We start from the raw sequence: 20,711 nt of genomic DNA on the forward strand, positions 1-20,711 counted from the left end.
ACAATACATTAAAGCAATGGTAGTAGACCAGTGTCAACATGACTGAGAAGACACATGACATGGTATGAAAGACAAAACAAAACAAGATGGGAAATATTATCGACATTACATTGCACTTTTCACTGGCTGTCCCTCAGGTTGTGGCAGGAGGACACATACTTGGCTGCCAAAACTGCAATTTTGGCTTTTCACCCAATATATATTTGATTTTTTCTTCATCTTTTATAGTTTCAAATTCTTTGTATTGAATTATAATACATGTCTCTCTGCCCGAACAAATGGGAGTCGTCCACAAAGCTGTCTAGCTCCCGCGTATCCTTTCTTTGGATTGGTGGATACGTCGATTATTGTAATATTTTTTAAATATTCGACGAGGGTTGTTGACGTCAAACGCATGTATTCAATGGAGAGAGACGCTATGCTTACTAGCCTCATGCATCAAATACGGATAGCCATCTATCTCCAATATAAAGTGTTTTTTCTCAAAATTGCCGGGATGTCTCTAGTCCTACTTATATCAGTAGACGCGTAACAATTTATGTATTACGACATTTCTATTCAATCTACTCTCTCATTGTCCTCCATACAAAAACTCCTTGCTTGGTGGGCGAAAAAACGCCACCTGCTGGAAGGAAACAGATTTTCCGCTGAGTTGGCCTCTCTTCTCTCTGCCACCCGGGTGCACACCTGCCTACTTTCATGTTAGTTACCCTATCGATGTGGTCCGTGCTATTCGGGATCCTTAGGACGTCCCTAACCCTATGAAGTTTGTATTTAAAATCGTTACGGTAAGGGTTATGGTTAAGGGTATGGAAGTCCCAAAGATTTGTGTTGCAAACGTTATGTTTACAAAACGACATGTTCATGAAATTAATTTGTTTATTGGAGAAAAATACTCAAATTACACTGCATGACCAAAAGTATGTGGACACCTGCTCCTCGAACATCTCATTCCAAATTAATGGGCATTAATATGGAGTTGGTCCCCCCTTTGCTGCTATAACAGCCTCCACTCTTCTGGGAAGGTTTTCCATTAGATGTTGGAACATTGCTGCAGGGATTTACTTCCATTCAGCCACAAGAGCGTTAGTGAGGTCGGGCACTGATGTTTGACAATTAGGCCTGGCTCGCAGTAGGTGTTCCAATTCATCCCAAAGGTGTTCGATGAGGTAGAGGTCAGGGCTCTGTGCAGGCCATTCAAGTTCTTCCATACCGATCACACAAACCATTTCTGTATGGAACTTGCTTTGTGCACAGGGGCATTGTCATGCTGAAACAGGAAAGGGCCTTCCGAAACTGTTGCCACAAAATTGGAAGCACAGAATCATCTAGAATGTCATTGTATGCTGTAGCGTTAATATTTCCCTTCAATGGAACAAAGGGGCCTAGCCCTAACCATGAAAAACAGCCTCAGACCATTATTCCTCCTCCACCAAACTTTACAGTGGGCACTATGCATTCGGCAGGTAGTGTTCTCCTGGCATCCGCCAAACCCAGATTCATCCGTCAGACTGCCAGGTGGTAAAGCGTGATTCATCACTCCAGGGAACATGTTTCCACTGCTCCAATGGCGGCGAGCTTTACACCACTCCAGCCGACGCTTGACATTGCACATGGTAATCTTGGACTTGTGTACAGCTGCTCGTCCATGGAAACCCATTTCATGAAGCTCCCGAGGAACAGTTATTGTGTTGAAGTTGCTTCCAGAGGCACTCTGGAACTCGGTAGTGAGTGTTGCAACCAAGGACAGACTATTTTTACGTGCTACGCGCTTCAGCACTCGTGGTCCTGTCTGTGAGCTTGTGTGGCCTACCACTTCCCAGTGTTGTTGATCCTAGACGTTTCCACTTCACAATAACAGCACAGTTGACCACCGCAGTTCTAGCAGGGCAGAAATTTGATAAACTGACTTGTTGGAAAGGTGGCATCCTATGACGGTGTCACGTTGAAAGTCACTGAGCTCTTCAGTAAGGCCATTCTACTGCCAATCTATGTATATGGATATTGCATGGCGGTGTGCTCGATTTTATACCCCTGTCAGGAACGGGTAGGCCTATGGCGGAAAAAGCCGAATCCACTAATTTGAATGGGTGTCCACATACTTTTGCATATATAGTGTAGTTAAATCTATCTGTGATTATCAAGAACATAACTTGTGTGTTCCCAAACGTTATATTACTTTTGCTTTGGTCTTCCAACAACATGCTGGAGGAAACAGTATTGCTGCTCTAACTGTGACATGAATAGCCCCGGTATAGCGAACCACTGTGCGCAGGTAGCCATCCTGGTGCACTGTTCAAAGCCCAAGGTCGAATTCCGCTCAAAACAAAAGTGATGTAATTAAGCAGGTGGAGTAATGAGTAGGATTTGGTGTTTTCACACGCACAAGTGATTGCTTTTCTTTTGATAAAAAACACTTTATCTGCCTTCCCAATTAAAACTAGTTGGAAATATTTTATAGAATTATTTAGCAGACAGACAAAGTATTTATTTCAAATGTACACAAATATTTCACGTTCCCTTTTAAAACTCATTGAAGACACAGCAGTCAGCTTTCTCAGATGTGTCTTCAATTTGACAGCAGCTATAAGGTAAACAGTTCTCTGTGTGTGTAATGTTGAAGGTAGCCTGGCAGTGTCAATGGTGACCTTTGACCTAGTCACCTGCTCAGTCCCTCTTGATGAAGCACCTCTTTTCTCTTGCCACTGTTTACATGCTAGTTGGAATGAGTTTCCTAGTTCCAATTAGTACATCAACACTGTATCTGTTGTTCTCATCTAATTCAACCCACAGGTTTTATGGTTGAGTTGATCTCTCTACCACCAGGGACAACATTCACTTTCTATGTAAAAAGGCTTAGCTGGGTGTATGTATGGTGGTTCACGGTTTCATGTGTGGATCAGATGCTGTGTCTGGATAGATAATGGTTCATAGTTTATGTGTGGTTCAAGTGGTTCATGTAGTTTGTGTGTGTATGTGCGACTCATTGGTGGTGTATGTGTGGTTCAGGTGATTCTTGTGAATCTGTGTGTGGTCCATGTGTGAATTCTTGACTCAGTGCCAGGCTAAGTATCTCTGTTTTCTCCTTGTAGAAGCGGAGTTCATTGCCATGACGCCTAGCCACGTCCAGTTCCCTCTGTGCTGTTCGTAGCTCCATCCTCAGCTGCCTTGGAGTCTGCCGCTCCCTGCCCAGCCAATCCAGAGCCATGCTGCTGCGCATGCTGGCATCCAGTCCCCGCTGCAAGTAATAACCAATCACACTCTGTGGGGGCAAAGAGTAATAACCAATCAGGCGGTGCGCTTGATGTAGCACCCTTGGGTTAAATGCGGAAGACACATTTCAGTTGAAGGCATTCAGTTGTACAGCTGACTAGGTATCCCTCTTTCCCTTTCCGTGCTTCTACACCTGCATTTCTTGCTGTTTGGGGTTTTAGGCTGGGTTTCTGTACAGCACTTTGAGATATCAGCTGATGTAAGAAGGGCTATATAAATACATTTGATTTGATTTGAGAATAGCAGAGGGGTGTCCATCTTGTCCGCAGAGTGCCAGTGTAGGTGCAGACTTTTGTTACAGCCAAGCAGTAATACACCTGATTCAAATCAAAGATTGGCCACCCTTGGAATAGAGGATTATAGGGTCAATTATATAATTGAATATCCAGATGAGGGACTTGCCTGGCGGGAACACTGTCTTTCCCTTAGAATCTTCAACGTCCCGTTCCAGTGTAACAACTGAAACACTGTCATCCCCTCCTACAGAGATAGAGAGGGAGAGAGAGAGAGAGAGAGAGAGTGAATAGACCTGAGCAATAAAAGAACGGCATAAAAAATGATCAGTGAAACTTGACAATTATGAATTGTGTAATTACGCAGGACAGGGATGATAGATGATCCGAATATTTTTCTAATCCCTAACCAAACTGTGTGTGATTGTTTGAAAAGTTACGTTAGACCTTTATGTTCCAAGCCTGTCTGCTGAAGTTGTGATTGAGAGCATACGGTCTGGCTGGATGGCTGCCATGTATCCATAGACAATGTTATAAAATTATAAGGGTAATGTTCAGAAACAGACGGAACTAGTGCCAGTGCTTAGAACAGGTGGTGGAGGTCAAAGAATAGTTTCAGCAAAAAGTTTAAAAAAAGAGTCCGTATGAGATCATGTTTGCAGTGCAAGAGAGAATAACATATATTATTAAACATATATTATAACATACAGTAATTAACCTATAACAAATTCCTATGATAATCCTGTCCTTACCTGGAACTCCAACATGGTTCTGCCAGTGTATGACTGGAGCAGGAGACAATAGGCTCCTAAACTGGTGCTAGGATCACAGGCATCCTCCACAGAGACCTGGATGGAACGTACAGTAACACAACACTTGAACACTGACACATCTGATATCAGCCAATAGAAGAGAGCTTTTCATGACCAATAACTCAGGATATCCTATCGTATCCATGCTGCCATGCTGATGCTTAGTGGTGGTGAATTAGAGTTAGTCCTGTGCCAGAATAGTCCTGTGCCAGAGTTAGTCCTGTGCCAGAATAGTCCTGTGCCAGAATAGTCCTGTGCCAGAGTTAGTCCTGTGCCAGAATAAGTCCTGTGCTAGAATAGTCCTGTGCCAGAGTAAGTCCTGTGCCAGAGTAAGTCCTGTGCTAGAATAGTCCTGTGCCAGAGTTAGTCCTGTGCCAGAGTAAGTCCTGTGCTTAGAATAGCCCTGTCAGAGTTAGTTCCTGGCAAAGTATCCATCTGCCAGAGGAGTCCTGGTGCCAGATTAGTCCTGCGGCCAGAGTTAGTCCTGTGCCAGAGTTAGTCCTGTGTCAGATTTAGTTCCTGTCAGAGTTAGTCCTGTGCCAGAGTAAGTCCTGTGCCGTAAATAGTCCTGTGCAGAGTTAGTCCTGTGCCAGAGGAAGTCCTGTGGCTAGAAAGTCCTGTGCCAGAGTAAGTCCTGTGCCAGAGTAAGTCCGTGCCAGAGTTAGTCCTGTGCCAGAGTTAGTCCTGTGCCAGATAGTCCTGTGCTAGAATAGTCCTGTGCTAGAATATCGTGCAGAGTAAGTCCTGTGCCAGAGTAAGTCCTGTGCCAGAAATAGTCCTGTGCTAGAATAGTCCTGTGCCAGAGTTAGTCCTGTGCCAGAGTTAGTCCTCTGCCAGAGTTAGTCCTGTGCCAGAGTAAGTCCTGTGCCAGAATAGTCCTGTGCCAGAGTGTACTGTGCCAGAGTCAGTCCTGTGCCAGAGTAAGTCCTGTGCCAGAGTTAGTCCTGTGTTAGAGTATGTCTTATGCTAGAGTTAGTCCTGTGCTAGAGTAAGTCCTGTGCCAGAATAGTCCTCTGCTAGAGTTAGTCCTGTGTCCAGAGAACGTCCTGTGCCAGAGTAGGTCCTGTGCTAGAATAGTCCTGTGCTAGAGTTAGTCCTGTGCTAGAGTCAGTCCTGTGTCAGAGTAAGCCTGTGCAGAGTTAGTCCTGTGCCAGAGTAAGTCCTGTGCCAGAGTTAGTCCTGTGCCAGAGTTAGTCCTGTGCCAGAGTCAGTCCTGTGCCAGAGTTAGTCCTGTGCCAGAGTTAGTCCTGTGCTAGAGTAAGTCCTGTGCCAGAGGTAGATCCTGTGCCAGAGTTAGTCCTGTGCCAGAGTTAGTCCTGTGTCAGAGTTAGTCCTGTGCCAGAGTTAGTCCTGTGCTAGAGTAAGTCCTGTCCAGAGTTAGTCCTGTGCCAGAGAACTCCTGTGCCAGCAGTTAGTCCTGTGCCAGAGTTAGTCCTGTGCCAGAGTTAGTCTTGTGCTAGAGTTAGTCCTGTGCCAGAGTAGTTCCTGTGCCAAAAGTTAGTGCCTGTGCTAGAGTTAGTCCTGTGTCAGAGTTAGTCCTGTGCCAGAGTTAGTCTTGTGCTACCAAGTAGTCCGTCCAGAGTTAGTCCTGTGCCAGAGTTAGTCCTGTGCTAGAGTAAGTCCTGTGCCAGAGTTAGTCCTGTGCCAGAGTAAGTCCTGTGCCAGAGTTAGTCCTGTGCCAGAGTTAGTCTTGTGCTAGAGTTAGTCTTGTGCTAGACTCACGGTGCTGGCTGAAGCAGCCTCCTGCAGGCTGTGTGTGATGAACAGAGGAGTGATTCGTCTAGACGGCAGCTCGTTCACTAGAGAGTTCATCAGAGCGACACGCGCCGCATCCCTACGAGCTTCCGCCTGCGTCTCACACTCCTACAGAGAGTCAGAAAGAGGTGGGAGGTTGGCAGAGAGAGGAGGTGGAGAGAAAAGAGGGAGACATAAGTCCCACTATGTAAATTATATTTGCAGTGTTGTTGGTTTGAGGTGATCACTGTTTGCATAATCTCGGTTAACCCAGAACCAAAGTCCTGTGTAATTGGTCAAATGCTGGATTGTTCTGGGTCCATATGTGTTCAGAGAAGAGATAGAACGAGGATCGGAAACGGAATGAAGAGCTCTTTGCAAAATATGGGACAAGTCTATGGGCCAAATGTCCCCACCCCTTCCGAAAATCAAAAGATACTAACACCTGTGAAATCATGATTAGTCCAAAGCACCGGAACTAATGCTGCTCGTTATCTCATGCATCCCGTTGTATCAGGACAGATTTACGGTACCATTGATGTTTATGTAGTCTGCCTACGAGAGATGACTGTTGGCATGAATATGATTGACTGGAACAGAAATGAAGGTCATCTAGAAAAGACTTGGGTTCGTTTCATGACTTTCTTCAACATGTGAGAGTTTATAAAAGCAAATCATGGGATTAGCAATCAAATGTGGAGTCAGAATATAACATCACAGGCAGCTCTGAACCAATCACAAGGCATTTGGGGCCTCGACCTCTGGGAGGCTGTGTGAGCCACAATGAGCCCTTTGAAAAGTATCACGGGATTCCAGCTGAATAAAATCATCAAAGCAGGTTGAGAGGCTGTGTGTGTGTACTGCCCAGGGTCTGACGGGTATAGATGAAGGACGTCTCTTTAGGGGCTGTGCAGATATGAGGCCCTCCACACACCATTCAGACCCACAGCAAGGCTGAGCAGCACTCCTGTCAAAACAGGTATTTTTCTCACTCACACTAATGACAGAGCACTGTTAAAGCTGTTCAGTGGTGGTCTTTGGCTGCGCTATGGAAACTCTGTCTCTACTCCACGGTGGGCTCCTGTCATTGGGATATGGAAAATAACCACCTGGCCCCCAACTCTTACCCCCTCCTCTCCTCTACCCTTACCACCAACCCTAACTACCTACCTCACTCCACCAATAACCTTGTCTGCAACAACCCTAGCTTTCCACCACAGTGGAATTTGGTAATGGGGTGAGGGGTGGCAGGTAGCCTAGTGGTTAGAGCATTGGGCCAGTAACCAAAAGGTTGCTGGATCGAGTCCCCAAGCTGACAAGGTAAAAAATCTGTCGTTCTGCCCCTGAACAAGGCAGTTAACTGTTCCCCGGTAGGCTGTCATTGTAAATAAGAATTTGTTCTTAACTGACTTGCCTAGTTAAATAAATAAATGTTTTGTGAGTAGTGCTGGTTTAGGTGGGTTAGGTAGCTGTGGTTGTGATGGTTATGATGGCAGTCACCTTATAGTTTCCAAAGCAGCTTCCTCCAGGCAGAGTGACGTAGTAGATGTAAGGGGGTCTTGGGGAAGGGGCAGACTCATACAACAACAAGCACTCTGATTGGCTGGCAGAGCCCTTCACCGAGTCCTCTGATTGGCTGTCGGACCGATTGTCTTGTTCCACCTGCTTCTGCTCCCAAAAGTTATGCAACATGGCCACAATGTTCACTGAGGACAGACACACACACACACACACACCAGGCACACACACACACACACACACACACACCCACACACACACACACACACACACACACACACGCAATAATGAAAGTCTGCATATAGGCCTGATGATTGACACATCAAAAATAAATCTGAAAAAAGTCCTCAGGCTTTAGAACAAGCCATACAGTTCAAGAGATGTCCTGTCCTGTGGTTAGAAACACAATGAGAATGAAGAGAGGTCAGGGTGATTTAGAGTTTCAATAACAAAGCATTGAGGGCCCAGAACTAGACACAGGAAGTCAGCTATACTCAGCGCCACAAAGCTACTCTACAGAACCTCTATCTGACTTAATAAGGGTATGAGGCGGACACTGTTGGAATGGACTGTAGATATATTTATCTTAATTAATGCAGAGACAAGCCCATCAAAACCTTGTTTAACTTCTGATATCTACCGTCCGTCTATAGTCTTGGCACAAGTTATACACCTTTCCTTCACTGTGTGTGTGTGTGTGTGTGTGTGTGTGTGTGTGTGTGTGTGTGTGTGTGTGTGTGTGTGTGTGTGTGGTGTGTTGTGGTGTGTGTGTGTGCGTGTGTCGTGCGTGCGTGCGTGCGTGTGTGTGTGTGTGAGGTGAGAGAGAAGAGTGTGTGGCATGTGTGTGTGTATGTTTGTGGAAATAACCTGTTTCTGTAAGAACATTCCCAGGCTGAGTAGGTTCGAGCTGATTTAGGAAAAGGGGACACCACCCAACCACTCAACTCTAAACCTCCCTACAGAGATGGCTGAGATGGCTTCAAGTAATGGCAGGCTAGCCCTGCAGCCTGATGAACAAGAGCAAGCTTACCTTTGAGTGAAAAAGTTTCATTAAAATCAAATGCATTTGAAGGAGATTATGCCTACACTGTTGCATCAAATCAAATCAAAAGTATTTGCATCAGAACCAATGTCATGTTCTTTACTGTGTGCATGTATGACTGATGCAGTAAACAGAAGCACCTGCATGTTCTATCTGGGAAAAAAAGCATCTAATGAATCAGCATTTTAACTCTGCTTATTGATAAAAAGCAATTTCACTGAAGATTTCACAGGCCCTATGTCAGTGTGTTTTTGAGTAACTAAATGCATATACATGCTATATAAAACAGCATATGCAATACATGCCTATATAAAACAGCCATATGCAATACATGCCTATATAAAACAGCCATATGCAATGCATGCCTATATAAAACAGCCATATGCAATACCAAAAGCATGGTCTGAGTATGGCCCTCACATTGATTCAACTGCAGGTGACATCACAGTTAGATGCTCAAGCCCAGATGTCTGAGAATGATGTGTATTTGTGTGTCTCCATGTGTGTGTGTCTGTGTATGGTTAGCTACTCACAGTCCTTGAGGCTGGTACCGAAGTCACTTGGGGACAGAAGGTGTGACATCGTGTTATCGTATGGAGAACCACAAACTTGGCTCATCCTCTTCAATCTCAGTCTTCCTGCACACACTCAATCCTGCTCACACACACGCTCAGTCTAGTTCAAACCATGTTCCATGGAGAGCGCAGCAAGCAGTGGGAAACTACTCCAAACGCAGCTCCACTCAATACTTTTTAAAATGAGAGGATAAAGACTGCACTTCCCCTTAACTCAACTCCCCCTTTTTCTCTCCTCCTCCCCGCTCCTCTTTCTTCCCCTCTCTCATATGGAGGCCTCCCCAGGGGTTCTCCTCTGGAGCGCTCTACCTTTTGTCACGAGCTCTGCTAATTAGCTAGGGGGCCCCCTCACACGCATATACACTGAGGCCTGCTGTTGGTATGTGAACCCCCCCCAAGCCCCCTCACCTCTCCTCTGCAGCTGCCTAATCCCAGAGTGGTCAGACAGACTTTACTGTGGAGCCCCTCTCTCCTCTCTTACAGCCACACAGGATCTGGGTCACACCCTAAACATACCAGGGCCGTTGGCAGCAGGAATCCTAGTGGACAGAATAGTCCCACCCCTAACTGGGTCCCTCTGTCCATGAAATGTGCTCAAGCTTCTCATAGTAAAATGTGCCATTTGACCAACCAACGTTAATAACCCCCATCCTAATCCCTAACCCACCAGCCAAACACCAACTAACCCACATCCTCAGAGGAATGCTGTGTGTGTGTGTGACCGTGTGAGTGGGGGTGGGTGGGATGGAGCTATGCTGTTGACTTCTCTTGGCTATTATTGTGGATCCAGGGCCTGTGCTCCTTTCAGGCTGCGTGTATGAATGGCCATTGTTCAGCTCTGCATTCACTCAGACACTCACTCCCTCCAAATATATTACAGATTAATATACTCACTATCACAGAGTGGATGGGATTCTGTCCTCAAGACTTCCATTCCTCATTTTTAGGTTGGTGCAGGGTTTCCCAAACTCGAGAACCATTAGGGCAGGATTTCCCAAACCCGGTCCTGGGACCCACCCTTTTGTTTTTTTCCCTAGCACTACATAACTGACTCAAATAAATAACTTATCAAGCTTTGATTATTTGAATCAACTGTGTAGTACTATGGCAAAAACCAAACGTACACCCGGGGGGGGGGGGGGGGGGGGCATGCGTTAGAGGACAATCATTAACACACACCATTCTGAACACATCCGCTAGTGAGTGACACAAGTACTCTCTTTACAATGTAAAGCACTTTGAGCACTTGGAAAAGCTCTATATCAATGTATCCATTACTTTTACCAGCCTTTTGTCTGTCTGCAAATCAATATTTGTTTGGAAGATATAGGCAATATGTGCAACGATTCTAAACTCCCATTAAAAAACAAATACTTAGAACTGTAGCTATATACTTTGAATACACACCTGGACTCATTGTCATTCATATTAAAGTTGTCTATATTGTAAGTGTTCACACTGCATTAGATACAGAGCAGGAGAGTTCAACACTGGGGGATCGTCACTGGGAACATTGGCCTTCTTCCAATAGGTCTTTCTCCTCTCATCTCCAATGTGGTTCATGTTCTCCTCATCTTCTGCTGTCCTCGGAGACCAGGTTATCGGACACACGTACGCACGCACACACTCACTCAACTAACTCACAGACGCTTGATGAGGGCTGCTGTAGTGACCATATTACCGCCACACCGGCGATCATGAGTCATGAAGGCAGTCAAATTCCACATGACCGTTTAGTCATGATAATTAGGCTTCTCCAAGCTCTGATGCTGCTAATGGTCATTAGTAGCCTACCAAACTTGCTAACTGCCTGGTACTCAGCACTCTATTGTCGCTCTAATCACTCTGACATCAATGCAAATGCTTTCGAAAATCTAATCAAATACTTCATGAGTGTTCATGGGCTGAGAGCCCATGAGCTCTCAGTCAAGACAAATACACACACATACACAAACTCACACTTTCACACACTACCTGAAAATGAGGAATGGAAGTCTTGAGGAGAAAACAGAGTGATGGCTGCTAATAAAAAGAGGAGGATCCCATCAGCTTTCTATATTTATTTCTCAACTTTCCTAATATTAAGCACATTGTTTATATTTACAACAGGAGTAAAACCTACCTGGCTGGCATGAAAATAAACCACGGGGAAAGTGTCCTCCATTCTCTATTTAAGTGCATAGATGACATGTATTTTTTCCCGCTGCCCCTGTTTCGATACAAATGTCACACATATATTATTTAGTATATGTAAAGACAAGATTAAATCAAGAATAGTCTGATGGGTGACAATAATTGTCACGACTTCCACCGAAGTCGGTTCCTCTCCTTGTTCGGGCGGCGTTCGGGTGGTCGGCGTCACCGGTCTTCTAGCCATCGTCGATCCACTTTTCATTTGTTTTGTCTTGTTTTCCTACACACCTGGTTTTCATTTCCCTCATTAATTGTTGTGTATTTAACCCTCTGTTCCCCCCATGTCTTTGTGTGGAATTGTTTGTTGTAAGTGCTTATGCACATGTGTATTGGTGCGCGTCGGGTTTTGTACGTATGTTTGTTATTTCTTTATGCCGTTGGTTTTGCAATTAAACTGCTCCGGCTATTACCAAGTTCTGCTCTCCTGCGTCTGACTTCCCTGCCACCAGTTACGCACCCCTTACAATAATAGCCTATCACTTACAGTTGAAGTCGGAAGTTTACATACACCATAGCCAAATACATTTAAACTCAGTTTTTCACAATTCCTGACATTTAATCCTAGTAAGAATTCCCTGTCTTAGGTCAGTTAGGATCACCACTTTATTTTAAGAATGTGAAATGTCAGAAAAATAGTAGAGAGAATGAACGTGTCACTGCAACCTTAAAGGTCCTAAATGATGTCACCATTGTCCTTGATTCTAAGCAATGTTGTGCTGCTATTTTTATTGACTTGGCCAAGGCTTTTGATATGGTAGACCATTCCATTCTTGTGGGCCGGCTAAGGAGTATTGGTGTCTGTCATGACGTTGCCCTGTTGGGTGAGGTTTATAACCCCCCCATTAATACCTTTCCCCCTTTTCTCTCCACTCTACAGAATGGACTCTTGGAAAGCCCTGTGTTACCACCGAGAAAGTATGGTAACATCAAAAGGTTGGGGAATGGAACAATATTTCCCTTTCTCAACCAGTTGAAAGTGTCCATTGGTACTTAAAGAATATGATGTCAGATCAGTTGTTGTCTGGGACATTATATCTGATGATAGGACGACATAAATTGTATCTTGGAAAGTCTAAACATTCTAGTTGTCAGATTCACATGGAATTGTTGTGCAATTTAAATGTTTAAATATGAAATAATTTGTGAAAATATGAAATATAATTTTAGCCACCTAAATAAGAGAATTGTTTCATAGTAAAACGTAGGCCTAGTCAGTGGCCACACCCAAGTGAACAGATATTGGTTGAGAACTATGAAACACTCCATTCTCTCCCTCAGTACAAAAGCCCGTTGACGGAAGTGAACCTCAGTTCCCGTGACGTGAGGACTGGTGTCCGTCCGTTTAAAAGGGCTAATTTCAACTACAACCTAACAAAATTACCATTGAGTTCCAGAATTGTTAGGACTGCTGTCCTAACGTTAAAAACGGTGAATATCAACGTGGAGTTGACGATCACCACGCTGGATTGGTGAATTTCGACTAGACCAGCCAGAATACAGCGCAAGTTGATTATGGCAACTTGGTATGAACTTTGAACGATTATACAACAAAGAAGAAGTGATACCTCCTAGACGTTGAGTTATCAGATGCAGCTGTAAACGTACGTGGCCTAGCAAAGGACAGACAATCTCCTAAGAACGACAGGGTACTTTAACGCATCCGCTCTACAACACTACGACCAGAAAGATTCTTCAAAGGACAATGGCGATCTCTGCTGGGAAAACCAGTCTTCCATCTTCGACCCATCTATCGAAGCGCAGCTCAGAGTAAATATATATCTTGCATTTTCCTTTTCCGAATTGGCGGTTATTAGAATGCATAAGATTCTGTATTTATGGTAGCATAGCTTCTCAAGGTCCGATAGAGACCCAATCCCTTTGTCCCTCAGTCTTCCCGGTCTTTCATTCAAACCCAACCCCCTTCCTTTGTGTAACCAGCCGTCATATCGGGTTAGCCCACTAGGGGCTTTTCATGACATGATTAGTAACCAATGTATGATCTATCCTGTGTATATATATGTAATTCTGTGTGATTATTTAGGTATTTAGTACATAAATAATTAAGCCAATTTGTGTATTGCTGATTCAACTTATTACCTAGGGCTCGTGCAGATAACCAAGTACTTACGACAATCAGAATGAGATCGATCGAGGTGACGATTAATAATTGACTGCCTTTGATATAAAATATATTTTGATCTTTAAGAAAGTGGACTCGGGAGATAACCGCTCTATATAACTGAATGCTTCCATGGTGCCCTGTGGTTTTCTAACTACCTCTCTCAAAGAGTGCAATGTATAAAATCAGAACATCTGCTGTCTCAGCCACTGCCTGTCACCAAGGGAGTACCCCAAGGCTCGATCCTAGGCCCCACGCTCTTCTCAATTTACATCAACAACATAGCTCAGGCAGTAGGAATCTATCTCATCCAATTATATGCAGATGATACAGTCTTATACTCAGCTGGCCCTCCCCGGATTTTGTGTTAAATCAAATCAAATCAAATAGTATTTGTCACATGAGCCAAATACAACAGTGTAGACCTTACAGTGAAATGCTTAATTACAAGCCCTTAACCAACAATGCAGTTTTAAGAAAATACCCCCCCCCCCCCCCCCCCCCAAAAAAAAAGTAAGAGATAATAATAACAAATAATTAAAGAACAGCAGTAAATAACAATAGCGGGGCTATATACAGGAGGTACCGGTACAGAGTCAATGTGCGGGGGCACCGGTGTTGAGGTAATTGAGTTATATGTACATGTAGGTAGAGTTATTAAAGTGACTATGCATAGATAATAAGAGTAGCAGCAGCGTAGAAGGGAGGGCAATGCAAATAGTCTGGGTAGCTATTTGATTAGCTGTTCAGGAGTCTTGTAACTTGGGGGTAGAAGCTGTTTAGAAGCCTCTTGGACCTAGACTTGGCGCTTCAGTATCGCTTGCCGTGTGGTAGCAGAGAGAACAGTCTACGACAAGGCAATTTTTAGGGCCTTCCTCTGACAACATCTGGTATAGTTGTCCTGGATGTCAGGAAGCTTGGCCCCAGTGATGTACTGGGCCGTACGCACTACCCTCTGTAGTGCCTTGTGTTCGGAGGCCGAACAGTTGCCATACCAGACAGTGATGCAACCCGTCAGGATACTCTCGATGGTGCAGCTATAAAACCTTTTGAGGTTCTGAGGACCCATTCCAAATCGTTTCAGTCTCCTGAGGGGGAATAGGTTTTGTCATGCCGTCTTCGTGATTGTCTTGGTGTGCTTGGACCATGTTAATTTGTTGGTGATGTGGACGCCAAGAAACTTGAAGCTCTCAACCTGCTCCACTACAGAGAATGGGGGCATACTCGGTCCTCCTTTTCCTGTAGTCCACAATCATGTCCTTTGTCTTGATCACATTGAGGGAGAGGTTGTTGTCCTTGCACCACACGGTCAGGTCTCCAACCCTTCTTCCTATAGGCTGTCTCATTGTTGTCGGTGATCAGGCTACCACTGTTGTGTCATCAGCAAACTTAATGATGGTGTTGGAGTCGTGCCTGGCCGTGCAGTCATGAGTGAACAGGGAGTACAGGAGGGGACTGAGCACGTACCCCTGAGGGGCCCCCGTGTTGAGGATCAGCCTGGCGGATGTGTTGTTACCTACCCTTGCCACCTGGGGGGCGGCCCGTCAGGAAGTCCAGGATCCAGTTGCAGAGGGAGGTGTTTAGTCCCAGGGTCCTTAGCTTAGTGATGAGCTTTGAGGGCACTATGTTGTTGAACGCTGAGTTCTAGTCAATGAATAGCATTCTCACATAGGTGTTCCTTATGTCCAGGCGTGAAAGGGCAGTGTGGAGTGCAACAGAGACATCCTCTGTGGATCTGTTGGTGCGGTATGCAAATTGGTCTGGGTCTAGGGTTTCTGGGATAATGGTGTTGATGTGACGCTCTACAACAAAGCTTTCTTAGTGTCCAACAAGCTTTCTCTGCCCTTAACCTTGTTATTAACACCTCTAAAACAAAGGTAATGTGGTTTGATAAGAAGAATGCCCCTCTCCCCACGTACTTGTATGAGATTACTACCTTAGATCTTGAGGTAGTCACCTCATACAAGTACTTGGGAGTATGGCTAGACGGTACACTCTCCTTCTCTCAGCACATATCAAAGCTGCAGGCTAAGGTTACATCTAGACTTGGTTTCCTCTATCGTAATCACTCGTCTTTCACCCCAGCTGCCAAACTAACCCTGATTCAGATGACCATCCTACCCATGCTAGATTATGTAGACGTAATTTGTAGATCGGCAGGTAAGGGTGCTCTCGAGTGGCTAGATGTTCTTTACCGTTTGGCCATCAGATTTGCTACCAACGCTCCTTATAGGACACATCACTGCACTCTATACTCCTCTGTAAACTGGTCATCTCTGTATACCCATCGTAAGGTTGATGCTTATTTATAAAATCCTCTTAGGCCTCACTCCCCCCTATCTGAGATACCTACTGCAGCCCTCATCCTCCACATACAACACCTGTTCTGCCAGTAACATTCTGTTAAAAGTCCCCAAAGCACACACATCCCTGGGTCGCTCCTCTTTTCAGTTCGCTGCAACTAGCGACTGGAACGAGCTGCAACAAACACTCAAACTGGACAGTCTTATCTCCTCATTCAAAGACTCAATCATGGACACTCTTACTGACAGTTGTGGCTTCTTCACGTTAAGTATTGTTGTCTCTTCCTTCTTGCCTTTGTGCTGTTGTCTGTGACCAATAATGTTTTTACCATGTTTTGTGCTCCTACCATCTTGTGTTGCTACCATGTTGTTGTCATGTGGTGTTGCAACCATGCTGTGTTGTCATGTGTTGCTGCCATGCTATGTTGTTGTCTAAGGTCTCTCTTTATGTAGTGTTGTGGTGTCTCTCTTGTCGTGATGTGTGTTTTGTCCTATATTTTTATTTTTAATCCCAGCCCCCATCCCCACAGGAGGCCTTTTGCCTTTTGCCTTTTGGTAGGCCGTCATTGTAAATAAGAATTTGTTCTTAACTAACTTGCCTGGTTAAGTATGCCTCAGCATACGACACCTTCTGCAATAGTGACTCTGGAAACCTCAACTGGCCTCTTTCGCACCGGACACTTCCGATCCCCAGCAAAATGGGTACCCCTACAGTTGACACACAATTTTATCCACCGAAACTACACAATCCTCTGTCCCATGGCCTCCTGCACATTTCCTACATCTTGAAATCTCCCTCCTACACACTGCTGCAACATGACCATAAACGTGGCACCAAACGACAGGCGTCACAAACAACAGGAATCTTTAACTTCAATTGCTACACCGTCACACTTAACACTACCACAGAAATAACTCATTTCAATGTTCCTAGGAGCAAAGCAAGAAATAGATCTTGACCCGAGTTGCGTGACACGGAGCGCCCACTCCCTCTGGGCAGAAGAAACACTTTGGGTTATCTTCACCGATTGAACAATACCCAATGTCTTCTCCACCCAACCTGATACCACATACGGATCAGCCAAAAAGCCTGGATCCACTTTCTCCAAGAATCTAACTCCCACTGGACCAAACTCATCTTTATCATAACCATGTTCATCGATGCAAGGCACGGGCTCCGAAATCTCCCTCATTCACTTTCATTTCACCTCCAGAGCTCGGTCTGGCGGACATCTCACTCTGTCCCAATATTGCCCTTCTCCCCGCTTTGCTAGCGGCACGGTGGCATCCCGACGTAACTCTGTCTCATAATCGTCCTGCTCACCTAGGGAACGTGTCTTCTCCGGGGGCGCCAACCTTTTGAGAGCATGACGACGTCAGGGCCTACTAGTTGTTAAAGCTTTTTAAATGTTTTTTTTACAGGAGCAACATAAAAACAAGACGCATTGCTTTTTAAAAATAATATTGAAATGCTCTAGCCACTTATACCTTGTTGTTCATGTTAGAATAATTGCAGTTCCTCGCCTGCAAATAAGTTGTGAGAATGTGTTGTAGTGTTTTGACACTGAGTTTACAAAACATTAGGAACACCTTCTCTTTCCCAGACATAGACTGACCAGGTGAATCCAGGGGAAAGCTATGATCCCTTATTGATGTCACCTTCTTAAGCCTAGAGACAATTGAGACATGGATTTTGTATGTTTGCCATTCAGAGGGTGAATGGACAAGACAAAAGATTTAAGTGTCTTTGAACGGGGTATGGTAATAGGTGCCAGGTGCACCGGTTTGAGTGTGTCAAGAACTGCAACGCTGCTGAGTTTTTAACACTCAACAGTTTCTTGTGTGTATCAAGAATGGTCCACCACTCAAAGGACATCCAGCCAACTTGACACAACTGTGGGAAGCATTGGAGTCAACATTGTCCAGCATCCCTGTGGACACCTTGTAGAGTCCATGCCCCGACGAATTGAGTCTGTTCTTAGAGCAAAAGGGGGTTCAACTTAATAGGAAGGTGTTCCTAATATTTTTGTATACTCGGTGTACATCTCAGACAGGACTATTTGTTGGCGCACCATAGACATGTCATTCTAGAGTGGGTCTAAATTAAATCTACCGTATGTCCATATCTTTTATCTGCAGATCTATTAATTGAATATCTGTTGTATATTAGCAGGGGTGTTCATTAAGTCTTGCAGCGGACATCGTTTACCGTTTAAGAACCAAACGGAAGCAAGCAGAGCAAACGGAACAAAACGGGGAGGGACCTACCATAGAGATAGATAGAGGACTCAGCTTTGTATCTGTGCCATTATAGTGTCTGTGACAGCATGGGCAGCGCCATTGAGGCTATCTCCATTTTAAAGTAGTAAATTTTCTTCTTCATTGGCTGATTGTTCCCAACTCATAGGAATCTCCACCCAGTTGACTACTTTAAAATGGCGGAGCCCTCAAGGGTAATGTCCATGTTACACTGAACAAAAATATAAACGCAACTGTGTTGGTAAAGTGTTGGTCCCATGTTTCATAAGCTGAAATAAAAGATCCCAGAAATTCTCCATACGCACAAAAAGCGTATTTCTCTCAAATGTTTAGCAAAAATGTGTTTACATCCCTGTTAGTGAGCATTTCTCCTTTGCCAAGATAATCCATCCACCTGACAGGTGTGGCATATCAAGAAGATTACATAGGTGCTCCTTGTGCTGGGGCCAATAAAAGGCCACTCTAAAATGTGCAGTTTTGAGGGAGCTTGCAATTGGCATGCTGACTGCAGGAATGTCCACCAGAGCTGTTACCAGATAATTGAATGTTCATTTCTCTACCATTTCTCCGCCTCCAACGTCGTTTTAGAGAATTTGCCAGTAGGTCCAACCGGCCTCACAACCGTAGCCCCTCCGGCTTCTTCACCTGCGGGATCGTCTGAGACCAGCCACCCGGACAGCTGATGAAACTGAGCAGTATTTCTGTCTGTAATAAAGCCCTTTTGTGGAGAAAAACTGCCCTCCCAGGCCCACCCATGGCTGCGCCCCTGCCCAATCATGTGAAATCCATAGATTAGGGCCTAATGAATTTATTTCAATTGACTGATTTCCTTATATGAACTGTAACTCAGTAAAATCATTGAAAATGTTGTATGTTGTGTTCATATTTTTGTTCAGTATAAAAAGGGTTATATCCACGATAAGTCCTCTATCCATCTCTATCGAACCTACTTGAAATTGTCCGCTAGAAACTTTCGTTTTCGTTGCAAAACGTTTTCCGTTTGTAGTAAACGGTTTCTGTGGTTTCCACTAGTTACCACATCCACAAAGTCAAACATGGCTATATCGTAGGAATTCATGATAACAAAAATGTGCTTTTTGGTCATTATTTAAGGTTAGTCATAAGGTTAGCAGTGTGGTTAAGGTTAGGGTTACGGTAAAGTGTTAGGTTTAAAATCACATTTTAGGAAGATAAATTGTAGAAATATGCAGGGTCTATGACTTTGTCGCTGTGGTACTAGTGACGTGAAAGGTTTCGCAACAGACGAAACGTTTTGCAACAGAATTGGCGTAATGAATACACCCCAGCGACACACTTTTGCAACACAGTTGTTGGTTGTTGCGAGACTGTCAAGAGAGAAAAGCTTGCCAACAGCCCGCCAAGTAGTGCTGAGCGATTAGTGATTTTTGAGGTAGGTTCATTTAGGTTTCGTTTATTAAATGCGGTAGGCATTATGTGGATTGAATGCTGTAACAAAACAGAATAAAACAATCAATAAAAGTCCCATGATGTAAGTCACTGCCCATTACTGCTTATCACTTATTAACCATAATTTATTCACATTACTTTACTTTAATACAATATTTCAGTTGATGTGTAAATTACATTTGTTTAATTTGATGACATAATTTCATTCAAAGTCATAATTTCATCTCTGTAGACCGCTGACTATGCTTTCTGACAAAATCTTATTTTAGTAGTTCTTCAAAGTAAGTAAATAAGGCATACTTTTATGACTGCAGAATACCAACCAATCACTTAGTTAATGTATTTCTGGTGGAAATACCTTGCGAAGAAACTGTGTGCGGATGTGCGATCGCGCATTCTTCTGTCTCCTCTCTAGCTCTCAATGTCTGTCCCACGCTAACCTAACATAGCAGGTGTAAAAGAAACGCAGAAGGCGCGAAATGGATTATGGTCATTGTAGTTAATTATCACGTTTTCTGCAATAAACTATGCAGCATATTGGCCTGTTGGAAACTACAACTCATTACAACAATACACAGTTTGGGCGTGATCTGATTTATCTCTAGAGAAACTGCGCAATATGCGCTTTGAGCTCACAGAAAAAGCCCAAAGCAAATGCAATTGAACCGGAGTCGGTCAGTTATTTGTTTGAAAACCAAAAAATTATAGATATTTCAGTTACTCGATCAGCACTACCGCCAAATTTGATTTACAGTAACAGTTACCGCCAGTAGGTATACAATTACCCGTAAAGTACCCCATGAATACTATCAGGCATTCGACAAAAGTAAGCAACATTAGTAGGCTAGAATAGCTAGCTATTATAACTAGGGTTCTCACTCTCAGTGGGCTACTGTCAGTATCACACAAATAAACAGGGAGAATCTCTTTAACCACAGTTTTACATAGTAATAGATTTGCTATACTGGTAGCTAGTTAACCAGGCTTGTTGGCATTCACAATGTTTTTCATGCTACAACCAAAGCTTCAGAGAACAGGTACACTTCCACAGTCTTTTTGCCACAACTTTCATTGCTATCTACTGCTGTCTAGTGCTCAAAGTCAGTAATTGTAGCTACTCATCATGGGCACAAACCACCAATGTTGGCTTCTTCATTCTCTGCGTAAATATCAGTATGTCCTGGAGACCCATTCAGGGTTTGCACTGCAGGCTTTGACTCTA

The 20,711-nt window shown here is 44.2% G+C and overlaps 1 protein-coding gene across 2 annotated transcripts; it reads right to left on the reverse strand.

The window, feature by feature from the left end:
* Positions 1-865: 865 nt before the first annotated feature.
* Positions 866-9,562, reverse strand: lix1 (limb and CNS expressed 1). Of its 2 annotated transcripts, none has more exons than XM_024003438.2 (6): positions 9,146-9,411; positions 7,553-7,758; positions 6,041-6,181; positions 4,259-4,354; positions 3,676-3,753; positions 866-3,262 (listed from the first exon to the last, which is right to left on the reverse strand). In XM_024003438.2, the coding sequence occupies exons 1-6, from the start codon at positions 9,228-9,230 to the stop codon at positions 2,984-2,986; spliced, it is 885 nt and encodes a 294-aa protein (XP_023859206.1). In that variant the 5' UTR covers positions 9,231-9,411; the 3' UTR covers positions 866-2,983. The 2 variants fall into 2 exon arrangements, with proteins under 2 accessions (XP_023859206.1, XP_023859208.1); XM_024003440.2 differs by having other exon boundaries at positions 2,935-3,262; positions 3,676-3,802; positions 9,146-9,562.
* Positions 9,563-20,711: the final 11,149 nt, after the last annotated feature.

Source organism: Salvelinus sp. IW2-2015, linkage group LG15, assembly GCF_002910315.2.
Source record: "Salvelinus sp. IW2-2015 linkage group LG15, ASM291031v2, whole genome shotgun sequence".
NCBI classification, from domain to species: Eukaryota; Metazoa; Chordata; class Actinopteri; order Salmoniformes; family Salmonidae; genus Salvelinus; species Salvelinus sp. IW2-2015.